At 42.9% G+C, this 18,217-nt stretch overlaps 2 protein-coding genes across 2 annotated transcripts; both read left to right on the forward strand.

Moving 5' to 3' along the window:
* Positions 1-372: 372 nt before the first annotated feature.
* Positions 373-4,192, forward strand: LOC308302545 (scavenger receptor cysteine-rich type 1 protein M130-like; the record flags this gene model as incomplete). The annotated part of the gene is made up of 6 exons (XM_080746801.1): positions 373-530; positions 824-1,123; positions 2,124-2,420; positions 2,902-3,201; positions 3,294-3,484; positions 4,178-4,192. The coding sequence occupies exons 2-6, from the start codon at positions 868-870 to the stop codon at positions 4,190-4,192; spliced, it is 1,059 nt and encodes a 352-aa protein (XP_080602927.1). The 5' UTR covers positions 373-530; positions 824-867.
* Positions 4,193-5,820: 1,628 nt separating this feature from the next.
* On the forward strand, positions 5,821-15,496 carry LOC308302546 (uncharacterized protein; the record flags this gene model as incomplete). Its single annotated transcript, XM_080746802.1, has 16 exons — positions 5,821-5,845; positions 6,225-6,296; positions 6,415-6,720; positions 6,814-6,939; positions 7,316-7,582; positions 10,716-11,012; positions 11,123-11,176; positions 11,265-11,564; positions 12,173-12,472; positions 12,624-12,730; positions 12,824-12,972; positions 13,311-13,400; positions 13,478-13,600; positions 13,736-13,948; positions 14,502-14,624; positions 15,284-15,496. 16 exons carry the CDS (start codon positions 5,821-5,823, stop codon positions 15,471-15,473), a joined length of 2,742 nt encoding a protein of 913 aa, XP_080602928.1. The 3' UTR covers positions 15,474-15,496.
* Positions 15,497-18,217: the final 2,721 nt, after the last annotated feature.

The following is an 18,217-nucleotide window of genomic DNA, read 5'->3' on the forward strand; positions in this document are numbered from 1 at the left end:
ACAGACGATCTACAAGCAAACAACGCCTCGCGGTGCGAGGCGTTGTGTGCTTGTAGATCGGCTGTTTTCACTACTTTTGTGCGATGGCCATATGATGAAGCAGTGCTTTACTTTGCAAAAAAATGTACAAATTTGAAACTTGGAGATACGAGGTTTCTGCCTGACAGTGACGATATCTGATGTTTCAGCCAGTCACTTATGTCTTGTTACAGAACTGTTTAAGCCAGAAATCAACGTCACTTCCATACACGGGGGACAGCAGCAGGGGATGCAGGTGTTCAAGGGTTCCAACTTCACCCTCACCTGCTCCATCCCGATCCCGCCACAGTACCCAGGAAGAGGCTCCTTCTACCTCGCCGACACCCAATACAAAATAACACGCACCCAGCGAGCTGTCAATCACTCTGCCGACTTTGAATTTTCTTCAGCAGACCACACCCACCAAAGGAACTACAGCTGCCTTTATCACGTCAAAGATCTTTCTCTCAACTTTTCCGCTAAGAGCGTGGTCCTCTCTCTCACTGTCACAGGTAACCTGAGTGTCGCAGTATCAAACGCAATCAAACAGACACATGAAAGTGACATTAATGAATTTCTATCATATAAACCTTTTTAAATTGAGAACTGTTCCATACATGTTTAGTGATGTTCTTATTCCAAAATATTGTATTATTTCTCTCTCTCTCTCTCTCTCTCTCTCTCTCTCTCTCTCTCTCTGTGTGTGTGTGTGTGTGTGTGTGTGTGTGTGTGTGTGTGTGTGTGTGTGTGTGTGTGTGTGTGTGTGTGTGTGTGTGTGTGTGTGTGTGTGTGTGTGTGTGTCCAGACTATGTGAGGTTGGTGAATGAGACTAGTATATGTTCAGGCAGAATGGAAGTGAAGTCTGAGCAGTCATGGGTCTCAGTGTGTGAAGGTGGCTTTAACCAGCAAAATGCAGAGGTGGTCTGTAGGGAACTGGGCTGTGGGCCACCTCTTGTCGTCATGGGGGCGCTCTTTAGAGACATGAATTCATCAATGTGGACCAAAGAGTTCCAGTGTACAGGCAATGAGCAGTTCCTCCTGGACTGTGGAACCTCGACTATAAACACCTGCTCACCTGACAAGGCTGTTGGAATCATCTGCTCAGGTATATGACAAAAAATCGAACCTCTGTTCGAAGTGGAGCTGTGTGTGTGTGTGTGTGTGTGTGTGTGTGTGTGTGTGTGTGTGTGTGTGTGTGTGTGTGTGTGTGTGTGTGTGTGTGTGTGTGTGTGTATTGCAGTTGATGCTCAGGGCAGGCTAGACTCAACAGCACCTCTCTGGTCACCCAGGGTACTACATACAGGCTACATACAGACCCACCCACCCACAAACATACCTACAGGTACAAACATACCTACACACACGGCCACGTATAGGGAGCTTGTGTTCCACACAGCTCCAAAAACATTGGTTTGGAAAATTATTTTATAAAGAGAGTTAGCAGGTTCTGGTCTGACATATTTAACGCTTTATTCACAGATGTTTCAGAAAGTTTTTACTCCTAACCCCATTTGTGCAATATTTGGATTCACGCCAGAGACCCGTTCAATACGGGGCAAAGCCTATGTAATTGTAGCCTTTACATCCCTTCTTGCCAGAAGGTTAAGGAGACCATGTATTTTCTGAAATTAGAGAAAATAAAATTCACTTTCTGAAAGGGTCTGTTCAAAAAATTTGAGGAGATCTGGACCCCCTTCCTTGACTATTATGAGAGCTTACAGGTGCCACTCGATGAGGAGGCCTAGACGTATGGAGTGCTAGGCAAGACAGCAGGCCCCCCCCCCCTTCTCTTTCCCTCCCCTTTTTATTTATCTATTTTAATTTCTCTTTTCTTTTCTCTTTACTGTTTCTACTCATACATTTCTTAACTACCCTTTATATGTATTTCTTTATATTTTATTATTACAATTATTACTACTGATTGTTTAAAAAGGAAAAAAAATAAACTATTGTATGATACACTGTTAAACAAGACCATTTTTTCAAATATGTGTATACATTTACATTACATGTCTTGTTACTTGTATGTGTTGGAACAATAAAAACTGTTAAAGATAAAGAGACTTATTTTACATTGTACTGTTCCTCTTATTCTGTCTCTCCAGAGCCTAGTGATGTCAGGTTGGTGGGAGGAACCAGTAACTGTTCTGGTAGACTGGAGATTAAACACCAGAGTGAGTGGAGACAAGTGGATGGGTCTGGCTGGAACCTGAAGTCATCAGCTGTAGTGTGTAGACAGCTGGACTGTGGATCTGCTGTTTCAGAAGAGAGGCATTCTGGTCCTACAGATCAACCTGTGTGGAAGATTACATCTTCCTGTGCCGGGTCTGAGTCTTTACTGAGGGAGTGTGGAACAAAGGAGTCTCTTAATTCCACTGACAGACTGGAGGTGAACTGTTCAGGTAACACTAATAATAATTTACAGTGAACTTTACAGTCACTGGCATACATTGTTTTGCAAAGTTATTACTACTCACAGGGAGTGTGAGTAAATCGTCCAAGATGTAAAGCCAAAGCCCACGATTTTTGTGCTCACACTGTATGGTCCAACCACCAAGTCCGACCTCTGAGTGCTCTAATCTCGCGTCACCAGGCCAACACACACATGCACGCACGCACGCACGCACGCACACACACACACACACACACACACACACACACACACATACACACACACACACACACACACACACACACACACACACACTCTCTCTCTCTCTCTCTCTCTCTCTCTCTTGCCTTGGATGGAATGCTCATCAGTATCTCAAATATATTAACCTTTCTTTGTATGTACTCAACAAAAATCTGGAGGCTTAATAATCTACCTATTTATTACTTTGTATGTCCTTCTTCCTCCCTCTCTCTCTCTGTCTCTCTCTTCAGAGTCAGTAAGGTTGGTGAATGGAACTAGTTTGTGTTCAGGCAGAGTGGAGGTGATGTCTAATCAGACGTGGGTCTCAGTGTGTGAAGGTGACTTTGACCAGAAGGATGCAGAGGTGGTCTGTAGGGAGCTTGGCTGTGGGGCTGCTTCAGACCTCCAGGGGGTGCTCTATCAAGATTTGAATGCTCCAAATATGTCCAAAGAGTTCCAGTGTGGAGGCAATGAGTCGGTTCTCCTGGACTGTGGAACCTCAGTTAAAAAACGCTGCTCACCTAACAAGGCTGTTGAACTGACCTGCTCAGGTAAAAGATAAACTATAACTTTGGTTAGGACTGCTATTTTATTATGAAAGTTATAAATGTTTTATTGCTTATACCGTCTTGTTTCTATACAGAGCCTAATGATATCAGGTTGGTGGGAGGAACCAGTAAATGTACTGGTAGACTCGAGATTAAATACCAGAGTGAGTGGAGACCAGTGGATGGGTCTGACTGGAACCTGAAGTCATCAGCCGTAGTGTGTAGACAGCTGGACTGTGGCTCTGCTGTTTCAACAGAAAGAAGGTCTAGTTCTACAGATGAACCTGTATGGATGATAACATATTCCTGTGTCGGGTCTGAGTCTTCACTGAGAGAGTGTGGAACAAAGAAGCCCTCTATTTCCACTAACAGACTGGAGGTCATCTGTTCAGGTATATGTGCGTGCGTGCGTGCGTGCGTGATGATGATGATGATGATGATGATGATTATAATTATGGCATTGTATTCTGTTTGCTCTTTATTCTTACCTACTGTGTGGTATTACTATTTTATCTTTTTCACAACCTGGAGTGAAGACTGCCTTAACTCCCCTACCTCTCTCTCTCTATCTCTCTTCAGAGTCAGTGAGGTTGGTGAATGGAACTAGTTTGTGTTCAGGCAGAGTGGAGGTGAAGTCTGATCAGTCGTGGGTCTCAGTGTGTGAAGGTGACTTTGACCAGCAAGATGCACAGGTGGTTTGTAGGGAGCTTGGTTGCGGGGCTCCTTCAGTCCTCCAGGGGGCGCTCTTTGGAGACATGAATACACCAATGTGTACCAAAGAGTTCCAGTGTGAAGGCAGTGAGTTGGTTCTCCTGAACTGTGGAACCTCAGCCTCAACTACGAACACCTTTGCACCTGAAAAGGCTGTTGGGCTCATCTGCTCAGGTGAAAAACAAACCACGCTTTGTGTTTAGAATGATGATTATTGTGTATATTAAAAGTTATATTACATTTTAACTACTCTCTTGTCTCTGTACAGGGCCTGGTGATGTGAGGTTGGTGGGAGGAGCCAGTGACTGTAATGGTATACTGGAAATTAAACACCAGAGAGAGTGGAGACCAGTAGCTGGGTCTGACTGGAACCTGAAGTCATCAGCTGTAGTGTGTAGACAGCTGGACTGTGGCTCTGCTGCTTCAACAGAAAGGAGTTCTGGTTTTACAGATGAACCTGTATGGAGGATTGCATCTTCCTGTGAGTCTGAGACTTCACTGAGGGACTGTGTAACAACTGGTACTTCCACTGACAGACTGAAGGTGATCTGTTTAGGTAACAGAAACAATTACTTCAACAATGAAAGTAATCTTTATTGTCTCTTATTTCATCTACTATATTTAAATATATATATTCTCTCTCTCTCTCTCTCTCTCTCTTCAGAGTCAATGAGTTTGTTGAATGGGAATAGTTCATGTTCAGGCAGAGTGGAGGTGAAGTCTAATCGTAAATGGGTCTCAGTGTGTGAGGATGACTTTACGCGGCAGCATGCAGAGGATGTCTGTAGGGAGCTTGGCTGCGGTGCTCCTTCAGACCTCCAGGGGGCACTCTATGGAGACGCGAAGGCTTCAATGTGGACCAAAGAGCTCCAATGTGAAAGCAATGAGTTGGTTCTCCTCGACTGTGGAACTGAAAACACCAACACCTGCTCACCTGACAAGGCTGTTGGCCTCACCTGCTCAGGTAAAAGATACACTGTACTTTTGTTTTAGATTATTATTTCATAATGAAGGTTATATTGCATTTTGTCTGCTTACTCTTTTGTGCCTGTACAGAGACAGGTGTTGTCAGGTTGGTGGGAGGAGCCAGTAACTGTACTGGTAGTCTTGAGATGAAACACCAGAGAGAGTGGAGACCAGTGGATGGGTCTGACTGGAACCTGAAGTCATCAGCCGTAGTGTGTAGACAGCTGGACTGTGGCTCTGCCGTTTCCACAGAAAGAAGTTCTGGTTCTACAGATCAACCTGTATGGATGATAACATCTTCCTGTGTTGGGTCTGAGTCTTCACTAAGGGAGTGTGCAACAAAGACATCTCTGAATTCCACTGATAGACTGGAGGTTATCTGTTCAGGTAACATGATCAATGACTTCAAATGTGACAGTAATCTTTTCTGTTTCTGTGTCTCATTTAATCTACTGTATTGTATCAGTAGGTATACATCATGTTCATGTCTCTCACCCTCGCTTTCCCTCCATCTCTGTCTCTCTCTGCCTCTCTGTCTCTGTCTCTCTCTGTCTCTCTGTGTGTGTGTGTGTCTCTCTCTCTCTCTCTCTCTCTCTCTCTCTCTCTCTCTCTCTCTCTCTCTCTCTCTCTCTCTCTCTCTCTCTCTCTCTCTCTCTTCCCCCAGAGGCTGTTAGGTTGGTGAATGGGACTAGTTTGTGTTCAGGCAGAGTGGAGGTGAAGTCTAATCAGTCATGGGTCTCAGTGTGTGAAGGTGACTTTGACCAGCAGGATGCAGAGGTGGTCTGTAGGGAGCTTAGCTGTGGGGCTCCTTCAGTCCTCCAGGGGGTGCTCTATCAAGATTTGAATGCTCCAAATATGTCCAAAGAGTTCCAGTGTAAAGGCAATGAGTCAGTTCTCCTGGACTGTGGAATCTCAAACTCAACTTCAAACACCTCCTCACCTAACATGGCAGTTGGGCTCATCTGCTCAGGTAAAAGATACATGTACTTTTGTATTAGATTATTATTTCATAATAAAGGTTTTATTGCATTTTGTCTGCTTACTCTTTTTTTTTATGTTTTCTTTATAATGAACGTTATATACATAATACATTATTTACTTCACGGTCTCTTATCTCTTCACAGAGCCTGATGATGTCAGGTTGGTGGGAGGAACCAGTAACTGTACTGGTAGACTGGAGATGAAACACCAGAGAGATTGGAGACCAGTTTATGAGTCTAACTGGAACCTGAAGTTATCAAATATAGTGTGTAGACAGCTGGACTGTGGCCCTGCTATTTCAGCAGAAACACATTCTGGTTCTAACAATCAACGTGTGTCGATGATTACATCTTCTTGTGTTGGGTCAGAGACTTCACTGAGGGGCTGTGAAATCAAGGAGTCTCTTAATTCCACTGGCACACTGGAGGTGATCTGTTCAGGTAACACAATGACTTCATAAATGACAGTTATGTTTATGACGTCTTGTTTAATCTACTCTAGATATGTACGTATCTATGTACTTATGCCCCCTCTGCCCCTCAATCTCTTTTTCTCCAGAAACTATTAGGTTGGTGAATGGGACTAGTTTGTGTTCAGGCAGAGTGGAGGTGAAGTCTAATAAGACATGGGTCTCAGTGTATGAAGGTGACTTTGACCAGCAGGATGCAGAGGTGGTCTGTAGGGAGCTTGGCTGTGGGGCTCCTTCAGACCTCCAGGCGGCGCTCTTTGGAGACATGAATTCATCATTGTGGACCAAAGAGTTCCAGTGTAAAGGCAATGAGTCAGTTCTCCTGGACTGTGGAATCTCAGACTCAACTACAAACACCTCCGCACCTGACATGGCAGTTGGGCTCATCTGCTCAGGTAAAAGACAATCTACAATTTTTATTTTTTTATTTTTATTTTATGATGAAAGTTATGTAACGTTTTTCTGCTTACAATTTTGTCTCTGAACAGAGCCTGATGATGTCAGGTTGGAGGGAGGAAACAGTAACTGTACTGGTCTACTGGAGATGAGACACCAGAGAGAGTGGAGACCAGTAGTTGTGTCTGACTGGAACCTGAAGTCATCAGCTGTAGTGTGTAGACAGCTGGACTGTGGCTCTGCTGTTTCAACGGAAAGGCGTTCTGGTTTTACAGATCAACCTGTATGGAGGATAACATCTTCCTGTGTTGGGTCTGAGTCTTTCCTGAGAGAATGTGGAACAAAGGAGTCTTTTCATTCCACTGACAGACTAAACGTGATCTGTTCAGGTAACACAATTACTTAAAAATGACATTAATCTTTATATACCGGTAGTTGTATTTAATGTGAAACGTATAAATGTATGTATCCATCTACTTATATGCCCCCTCTCACCCACTGTCCCCCCTTTCTATACCCCCCCCCCCCCCCCTCTCTCTCTCTCTCTCTCTCCAGAGTCAGTGAGGTTGGTGAATGGGAATAGTTTGTGTTCAGGCAGAGTGGAGGTGAAGTCTAATCAGTCGTGGGTCTCGGTGTGTAAAGGTGACTTTGACCAGCAGGATGCTGAGGTCGTCTGTAGGGAGCTTGGCTGTGGGGCTCCTTCAGTCTTCCAGGGGGCGCTCTTTGGAGACGTGAAATATCCAATGTGGACCGAAGAGTTCCAGTGTGAAGGCAATGAGTCGTCTCTGCTGGAATGTGGAAGCTCAGCCTCAACTACAAACACCTCCGCACCGAACAAGGCTGTTGGACTCATCTGCTCAGGTAAAAGACAAACTTGTTTACATTATCTATCTATAAATACGACAAATCTCTGTCTGCGTGTATGTGCCCCGCGTATCTCGAGAACCGTTCGTCCCACCGGCTTCAGATTCGGCACGCGCGTTCCCCGTTGCGGCGCGGAGTGCAGTGCCGAGCCGCGACCCGACCCGATGCGCGGTTTTCCGAAACCGGCGCAAAACGTTCGGAATCTCCTTATGCGGACCTGATTGTTGACATCAGGCTGTTCCGGAGCAAATCGGCGCAAGTTCTGACTCATTGTGACATCACTTCATAAAAGGCTCTGACATCACGTACACCACGTGTGTGTGCAGAGATCTCCATATATGGGCATAAGGGGACAAAGGCAAACAGATGGTCAAAACGGGTCCTATGACAACAGGTATATTGGGGTTTGCATTAAAGGGTGGGGCATTCATGGGGTCTGCTCCAAAAAAGAAAATAAAAGAGACAAAGACAAACATAAGACAAGCAACAAAGCGTGGGACTGGGAGGATGACTTGAATGATGCAGATTTAAGCAGGCTGCGTAATCTGCTTAAAGAAGAAACAAACAAAAAGCAACAGAGATCTCATATACCGTTCGTCCCACCGGCTTCAGATTCGGCACGCGCGTTCCCCATTGCGGCGCGGAGTGCAGTGCCGAGCCGCGACCCGACCCGATGCGCGGTTTTCCGAAACCGGCGCAAAACGTTCGGAATCTCCTTATGCGGACCTGATTGTTGACATCAGGCTGTTCCGGAGCAAATCGGCGCAAGTTCTGACTCATTGTGACATCACTTCATAAAAGGCTCTGACATCACGTACACCACGTGTGTGTGCAGAGATCTCCATATATGGGCATAAGGGGACAAAGGCAAACAGATGGTCAAAACGGGTCCTATGACAACAGGTATATTGGGGTTTGCATTAAAGGGTGGGGCATTCATGGGGTCTGCTCCAAAAAAGAAAATAAAAGAGACAAAGACAAACATAAGACAAGCAACAAAGCGTGGGACTGGGAGGATGACTTGAATGATGCAGATTTAAGCAGGCTGCGTAATCTGCTTAAAGAAGAAACAAACAAAAAGCAACAGAGATCTCATATACCGTTCGTCCCACCGGCTTCAGATTCGGCACGCGCGTTCCCCGTTGCGGCGCGGAGTGCAGTGCCGAGCCGCGACCCGACCCGATGCGCGGTTTTCCGAAACCGGCGCAAAACGTTCGGAATCTCCTTATGCGGACCTGATTGTTGACATCAGGCTGTTCCGGAGCAAATCGGCGCAAGTTCTGACTCATTGTGACATCACTTCATAAAAGGCTCTGACATCACGTACACCACGTGTGTGTGCAGAGATCTCCATATATGGGCATAAGGGGACAAAGGCAAACAGATGGTCAAAACGGGTCCTATGACAACAGGTATATTGGGGTTTGCATTAAAGGGTGGGGCATTCATGGGGTCTGCTCCAAAAAAGAAAAAGAAAATAAAAGAGACAAAGACAAACATAAGACAAGCAACAAAGCGTGGGACTGGGAGGATGACTTGAATGATGCAGATTTAAGCAGGCTGCGTAATCTGCTTAAAGAAGAAACAAACAAAAAGCAACAGAGATCTCATATATGGGCATAAAATGGACGCAGATTAACAGATATCTCCATATATGGCATATATGGGCATAAAATGGACGCAGAATCACAAAGATCTCCATACACGGGCATAAAGGGACACAGACAGACAGATACAGAGATCTCCATATATGGGCATAAAATGGACGCAAATAGACAGATATCTCCATATATGGGCATAAAATGGACCCAGAACTATATCTGCAGTGATCTCCATATATGGACATAAAATGGACGCCGACAGATAGATACAGATATCTCCATATATGGGCATAAATGGACACAGGCAAACAGATGGTCAAAACGGGTCCTATGACAACAAGTATAATGGGGTTTACATTAAAGGGCGGGGCATTCATTCCCTATTTACATCGTTCCCGAGTTGGCCAGGTCGCCGACTAGACGCTGGGCCGCCCGAAGGGCGGCCGCGGGGAGTGCAGTGCCGGGTCTCGACCCGACCCGACGCGCGGTTTTCCCGAACGGGCGCGAAACGTTCGGAATCTCCTTATGCGGGGTTGATTGTTGACATCAGGCTGTTCCGGAGGAAATCGGCGAAAGCTCTGACTCATTGTGACATCACTTCATAAAAGGCTCTGACATCGCGTACGCCACATGAGTCAACAAAAAATCTCTGTGAGTGTGTATGTATGTATGTAATCCGCGTATCTCGAGAACCGTTCGTCCCACGGGCACGCGCGTTCTCCATATATGGGCATAAAATGAATGCCCCCATATATGGGCATAAAATGGATTGCAGACAGACAGATACAGATATCTCCATATATGGACATAAATGGTCAGAGGCAAACAGATGGTCAAAGATCTCCATATATGGGCATAAAATGGACGCAGACAGACAGATTCAGATATCTCCATATATGGGCATAAATGGACACAGGCAAACAGATGTTCAAAACGGGTCCTATGACAACAGGTATAATGAGGTTTGCATTAAAGGGGGAACCGGCACTGTGTCTGCAACACAGTTGGAGGCACAGACAGATACTCCATATATGGGCATAAAATGGACGCAGATAGACAGATATCTCCATATATGGGCATAAAATGGACCCAGAACTATAACTGCAGTGATCTCCATATATGGACATAAAATGGACGCCGACAGGCAGACAGACAGACAGATACAGATATCTCCATATATGGGCATAAATGGACACAGGCAAACAGATGTTCAAAACGGGTCCTATGACAACAGGTATAATGAGGTTTGCATTAAAGGGGGAACCGGCACTGTGTCTGCAACACAGTTGGAGGCACAGACAGATACTCCATATATGGGCATAAAATGGACGCAGATAGACAGATATCAGATGGTCAAAACGGGTCCTATGACCAGGTAAAAAACAGGTATAATGGGGTTTGCATTAAAGGGCGGGGCATTCATTCCCTATTTACATTGTTCCGAGTTGGCCAGGTCGCCGACTAGATATGTTATAATGAAAGTTATATCACTTTTCAACTGCTTACTCTTTTCTCTTGTCTCTGTACAGAGCCTGGTGGTGTCAGGTTGGTGGGAGGAGCCAGCAACTGTACTGGTATTCTGGAGATGAAACACCAGAGCGAATGGAGACCACTGGATGGGTCTGACTGGAACCTGGAGTCATCAGCTGTTGTGTGTAGACAGCTGGACTGTGGCTCTGCTGTTTCAACAGAAAGGCGTAATGGTTCTACAGATCAACCTGTGTGGAGGATTACATCTTCATGTCTTGGGTCTAGGTCTTCACTGAGGGAGTGTGGAACAAAAGAGTATCTTAATTCCACTGACAGACTGGAGGTGAACTGTTCAGGTAACAAAACCAATGACTTAAAAATGTACCGCAATATTTACAAACTCATTGAATTTACTGTATCTATGGTAATGTATCTACGTATCTAAATGTCTCTCTCCCTCTCATAGGCTCAACTCCAAACACCTGCACACCTGATAGGGCTGTTGGACTCACCTGTTCAGGTAAAAAACAAATTTCACATTCAGTTTGGATTATTATTTCACATTGAACGTTATATCATTTCTTCCTCACTGTCTTGTCTCTGTACAGAGCCTGAGAATGTCAGGTTGGTGGGAGGAGCCAGTCACTGTACTGGTAGACTGGAGATGAAATACCAGAGAGAGTGGAGACCAGTGGTTGTTGGGTCTGACTGGAGCCAGAAGTCATCAGCTGTAGTGTGTAGACAGCTGGACTGTGGCTCAGCCTTTTCAGCGGAAAGGCGTTCTGGTTCTACAGATCAACCTGTATGGAGGATTACATCTTCCTGTGTTGGGTCTGAGTCTTTCCTGAGAGAGTGTGGCACAATGGAGTCTCTTAATTCCACTGACAGACTGGAGGTGATCTGTTCAGGTTGGTAACACAATTAATGTTCATGGAGTCTCGTTTAATCTACTGTACATTATGTGCTGTGTGTGTACTGTGGCAACCGCAGATCTGTCCAGAACCACCAATCCGACTGATATGTCCATATGGGACCAATCGACTTAAAACTTGGTGTAGCATAACTGGGTGCTTTTACAACTTTAATTGTTCCCAACTTGCAGCGTTCCTCTAGGGCTAGTTCATATAAATAACAGCTAGAACAACACACTTAGAGTTTACTTTATGAATATACAGGAGTTTTTCATGGGGAGATTAATCTGGGGAATTACGTTTGGGTGAAAACCTTCATAGTGTTAGTTAGTTTAGAGGGAAGTGCTGCTCTCTCTCCACCTGAACAGTGGCTAGACATGGGGTGAGTGCACCTGACAGTTCACAGCATCTGTTGAAAATGTGTTCTAGTGTGTTTAGAACGATGGGTAAGGCTGATGGGGAAAGGAGACAACAGTATAGAGGTGTGTCTTTTGTGGAACTCTCCAGGTTGGAGATCAAATGTAGGACATGTAACACAGAACACATGTGTTTATTCTTTGTTTACATATCTCATGCTTCAGGCAATCACCTCTGTCTTGTTACAGATATTCTGTTTAAGCCAAAGATCACGGTTTCTGGAGACCAGCACCAGTTGCTGCTGGTGTATGAGGGTTCTGACTTCGCCATCACCTGCTCTATCCAGCCACAGTACCAAGGAGGCTCCTTCAACCTAACCTTCGATGGCTCCTTGAACCGAACCCAGCCAGCTGTCAAACACTCTGCCAACTTCCAATTACCTTCAGTAAATCTCTCTCATGAAGGGATCTACAGATGTGTTTATCACATCAATATCTTTCCTCACACATTCTCCTCTGAGAGTGAGCCCCTCTCTGTCAATGTTAAAGGTAATCTGAACGAAATTAACCTTTAAAGTAACAATATGACATCAGAAATCAGGAAAAAAAAAAGAATTTCATCAAATGAGCATGTTTAAATTGAGAGATCTCTGTTCCTTACACAATGTTTGGTTCTTGTTCCAACATATTTCTCTCACAGCCCGTCCACCAGTTGACATCGTCAGAGTTATTGTCACAGCGCTGCAACCACTGCTGTTTATGCTGTTTTTCAGATACCTCTATCGTCTGAGTAGGGTAATGTATACTGTACGTAAATGAGGGAGTTTGACTATTTCTTATTCAAGAGAGACTGATCACTGATCCAGTATGTTAAAGTTGCGTGCTGCTGTATTTCTCCAGGACACCAGAGGGCAGAATGCACGAGAGGAGACCAGTGATTTGGAGTATTATTACCTTGGTGTTCCTGAGGCTGTGGCCGGACCCAGTGGAGAGGCCGGAGTCCGGGACACAGGAGAGGATCTGCAAGGAGCTCATCTCACATCCATAGTGTTAGATGAAGCTGTTAATTAAGCTGCTTAACTGCATTCTCATTCTCCATTAACTTGTTCTGATAGACGATATAAATTGTTCTTGGACATTGCTTCTAAATTGTTCCAGTGTGTTTCTGTTGAGTACAGACACCTTTTTTAAATTAATTGAGTAATGAGCAAGTGTTACCTGAAAAAGATTAGTTTAAATGAGGTACTTCTGTGGCCTACTGGATTTGTGTATGGAAAGTGTTATGCTGATTCAAACCCAAGCATTGGCGCAAATGACTATGAGGAAGAATTAAAAACCAGCATCAATTAAATATTTAAAAAATGTGATTGTCCCCTATTTCCATCAGTGTTAATCAGCCAAGACCAGAGTCTCCTGTACCCAGTGTCTCCACGAAGAGTGACTGGTCCATGGATCAACCTAACACCATCGTTAATAGGTACAATATGTTATAGAAATATCACTTTAGATAGACTCGACTGGTGTACTGTAACACGGTGTTCCCCTGACTGTTAGGTGGTACCGCTCCAACATCACAGGCGTGGAAGCGGAGTACCTCTTGTTGACTCGCGGAATGGATGGAAGCTTCTTGGTCAGACCCAGTAAAAAGAAAACTGGGCTCTTTACTTTATCTGTACGGTGAGTGTTGATTGTGTCTCTGTCCACAGCTTTAATCATTATTTCAAAGCCTCTGCATGTTGCCTATCTTCTGTCAGAATCTGTCATTTCTCTGAATGGTTGTCTTGTTTATCATTATATAAAAAACATGTACAGGCATAATGGAGCAGTCACACACATTAAGATCCAGAACAGAGGAGAATACTATCATGTTGATGGTGGGGAGAAGTTCGCCACACTACCTGACCTGGTCGAGTATTATATGGAGCATCACGGGCAACTTAAAGATACAAATGGAGACGTTATCGAGCTCAGAGATCCACTACACTGCGCAGACCACCTGGGTCAAAGACGTAAAAACTTTTCAAGGTGTGAAAAAATAAAACAGCAATTATAATCCTATATAAAAAACGGACGGCCGGTCTTATTGTTAGAAGGTTAAAGCTCTATATTCCGATAGTATTCATCTAGACTAGAGTGTTTATAACATAGGTCTGTCTACCTGTCTCTACAGCTCTTTAACAAAGAGAAAATACATGTTCAGGTGGGTTGCCAATTTCAGCCAATCAGGATAAAGTACTCATTTACAGTATCGGCTTGAATTTAATTAATGGGGGGTCCCCAGATGACACTGAAGAGACAATTTAAGGACTTTTAAGACCTTTTTAATACTTGATCTTAAATCTGAAGAAAAAGAAAACAAGACCATTACTGCATCAGAGGTAATCAACAAAATATACTATAAAAACTGGTCAAACATTGACCAAGTTGTCAAATAATAAAAGAAAGAAGGAACTTTCAGAGACATTTACAAAGGGTAGAATTAACATAAATTCGCTTTATATTGTATTTTCTTTATTCTCCATGTGATAAATATTAGGATCATGACTGTTTTAGATTTAACCTGATCTTCCTCTGTTAGGTGGTACCGCTCCAACATCACAGACGTGGAAGCGGAGTACCTCTTGTTGACTCGTGGAATGGATGGAAGCTTCTTGGTCAGACCCAGTAAGAGTAAACCTGGTCTCTTTACTTTATCTGTACGGTGAGTGTTGATCAATGTTGTTTTTAATTTAGTTTTAGTCATAGTCTTCTGAATAAAATGTCATTTAGTTTTAGTCATAATTTAGTCACCTGAAAAGTTTTAGTTTTAGTCAAATTTTAGTTGACTAAATATCATATGTTTTTAGGCGACAAAATCTGCCGTTCATTTAGTCAACTAAAATGTATTTTGGCAGGCCTTGATGGCATCATAATGACTGATTTTATACTTGGTTGTGTGCTGAAAATAGCAGATCTACAAGCTCACAACGTGTCGCGCTGCGACGCGTTGTTAGCTTGTAGATCAGCTATTTTCAGCATACAACACCTGAGAGCAACCAAACATAAAATGACTCTCTTCTCCACTAGTCCCTCCCTAACGTTTTAGTCTATTTTTTATTTTGTTGACGAAATTGTCAATATATTTAGTCTTAGTTTTAGTCATCACAGCTTAGTTTTTAATTCGTTTTTATTTCGTTTTCTTCAGTGAAAAAAACGCAGTTGACAAACATTTTTCCTCATAGTTTTAGTCAACAAAATCAACACTGTTGATTGTCTCTGTCCACAGCCGTAATCATTATTTCAAAGCCTGTGCATGTTGCCTATCTTATGTCATTTCTCTGAATGGTTGTCTTGTTTATCATTATATAAAAACATGTACAGGCATAATGGAGCAGTCACACACATTAAGATCCAGAACACAGGAGAGTACTATGATGTTGAGGGTGGGGAGAAGTTCGCCACACTGCCCGACCTGGTCGAGTATTATATGGAGCATCATGGACAACTTAAAGATAAAAACGGAGACGTTATTGTGCTCAAATATCCACTGCATTGTTCCTACCCCCTATAAATGTTTTTTTTTGCTAGCTTCTTTTGCTTGATTACAGTTGGGAAGATGTTTCTCATTTGGTACCATATTTTTGGTAACTATAAAAAAAACATTTCACACAGTTCAGTCAACAGAGGATTTAGGTGTTCTCTTGGGGTTGTGTAATAGGGTTAAGCTGTTGTTGTTTTTCAGTAACGTAATTATAATTTTAATGCAGTGGCATTGGGAGGACAGTTTTAAATACGTTAATTTAAGAACCCTTTCCAAGAAAGGGATATTTCTTTGTGTGTAAACATTTGTTATCAGTCTTGTCCATTGAGTAGAGAAATAACTTGTGAATAGATGACTACATTTTCATGAAACGTGGTGGGAATATGTGGGCTGCTCCAAAGAGATGATTAACTTGAGACTACAGCTGGCTTTATAAACATGGAACACACAGATTCTGTGCTTTCATTCAGTGAAGCAGCTCACATGATGCATTCTGTGAAAAACTGAATTCACATACAGTAGACAAGCTTGCAGATACAATGTTACAGTATATAATCAATAATGTTTAGTTAAAAATGTCCTACTTGTGTAATATCTTCAGTTATTTCAACAGGGATGAATATTGTGTGGGGACTTTTCTGTAGTTTTAGGATCCATCTGCTGTTCTTAGTAAACTACTTAGTCCTTTATATTATGATTGCCTTTTATAATCTCCTATATTACACTATATACATTTCTGTTATGAAATTATTCTATGTATGTAAAATAAAATAAACTGTAAATAACATCATTGTTAAGTCATTTATCCCTGATATTTTAATGGAAATTCTAAATTTTTCAAATTGACTGAAGTGTAGCTTGATAAGATACAGCACACTTCAAAACAATCAAATACAAGCTGTGTAATTCTGCTTCCGGGTCACAGTATTATTAATTAGGGTCTGAGCTTAGTGTTCAACAATGTCTTGCCCAAAGTATCGTTCATATGATGCACAAGTTCTTATCGCCAGTAAGGCCAATGGCCAATAAGACCTCAGTCCACATTTAATAGCATTACTTTCTCCTCTGATGTTGTTACCCCAAGGGATGTCCTTATTTTTGCTTCACTTATTAGTGTTGTTTACTACACAACAACTGGTCATTTTGCTTACACCTCAGGCTTTCTTTTCTGCAAAACAGCTTTCTGCCCCCTGGTTGTGAGTGCAATAAACCATACATTTTCCCCAGATAATATCTAGTGCCCTCTTTTGGCCCGTGGGCTGTTACCCAAGAAACAGTTTTGAAACTAGTAGATTATTTATTGCATGATATTCAGTTTTCCAATGTCTCACAATGACCACAGGGCTCTGGATGAGCATAACAATTTCGTCTTCTGCTTTTCCTACTGTATGTGCTCAGTCATGTCATTTCCCCCCCTTTACTGAATGTAATCAGATGCTGACAAGGAAGCCTACGGAATGACTGACATTTGAGACAACATTTGGCCTTGTTGACCATGTTGTTTATGTCAGAATGTGCATGCATATATCCTCCTAATGAGTGCCTGTGCCTACAGCATGTGTGCTGTGCTAACTGATGCTGATTATGTGGAAAAAACATCATTTTAAAAACAACATATTTATAATCAACTGCATCCTGCAGGGTCTGGGTTTAGCCAACATAATCAGGTTAACTAAACGTCTCTGGTGGGAAGCTAATCTACTTTGATGCAGTGTCTGCTACCAAAACATTGGATCAGTGTCAGTGCACACAAGCGGCACTGGCCCGCCAAGCCCAGTTTGTAATTTATTTAATGACATTACCGTAGACTCATGTCCAACCCGATGTCCATTCAGTGACAGTCCAATGCCTGATTATGGTGGTTGTGCCACATATCAAATCTGACAAAAACATGTATCTCAAAATCAAGAGGGCTAGGATTATAATGGATATTTATCATTTGACATGGCTTTTGTGCCAATATTTCCCAATATAACATTGCAGATAACATTGGCCTACTCTCTGCACAGTATCATAATTGTGACCGTAGGTCACATTTACTATAAAAACCTGCTGCTCATGTGCGTCAGTCAGTCAGTCAGTCAGTCAGTCAGTCACGCCTCATGTCATGCTCCATATATGGCCAAGACAGAATTTATTCGCAAGTGTGAATCGCCTCATGGCAACTACACTTGCAAATTAATTCTGTCCCTTTTATGCCCATATAGATTCCTGATGTCATCAATATTAAGCCCGGGCCATATCTGGGAATGCCCATATGGACATGTGTCAGTCTCTGTTGTTTCTTACTGGTTATAATGCTGCAATATATAGTGTTCTTTTTATTTTATTTTATTGTGAGTGTGTAGCCTGTAGGCCTACATTGTATTACAAGTAGTATACTGATGTATACATTTGTACTTATATTTCTCATGTATAGGCTTACTAGGCCTATATTTGTTAAATGGAAGATGGTGCATTTATATACAGACAGCAACTGGAGGTTCAGTCTTGCTCAAGGACTCTTTGACACTAACTCTGGGGGAGCCTGGGATCGAACTTGGAACCTTTCGGGAACCCTGTGTTCTAATGACGGTTTCTCTACCCCTGAGCCATTGCCGCCCCTTAAAGCTGCATGGCATCAGTTTTTACCTGGGTAGATGGATTAATGTTTGTATTACCTATTAAAAAAAATAATATATATATATATATATATATAATAATGAATATCCTAAAGAATTCAATATCACAACACATTATAATTTAACACAGCCTAATAGTGTCTAGGTCAGCGC

The sequence above is a fragment of the Nannobrachium achirus genome, assembly GCF_963921795.1.
Source record: "Nannobrachium achirus genome assembly, chromosome: 17".
Lineage (NCBI taxonomy): Eukaryota > Metazoa > Chordata > Actinopteri > Myctophiformes > Myctophidae > Nannobrachium > Nannobrachium achirus.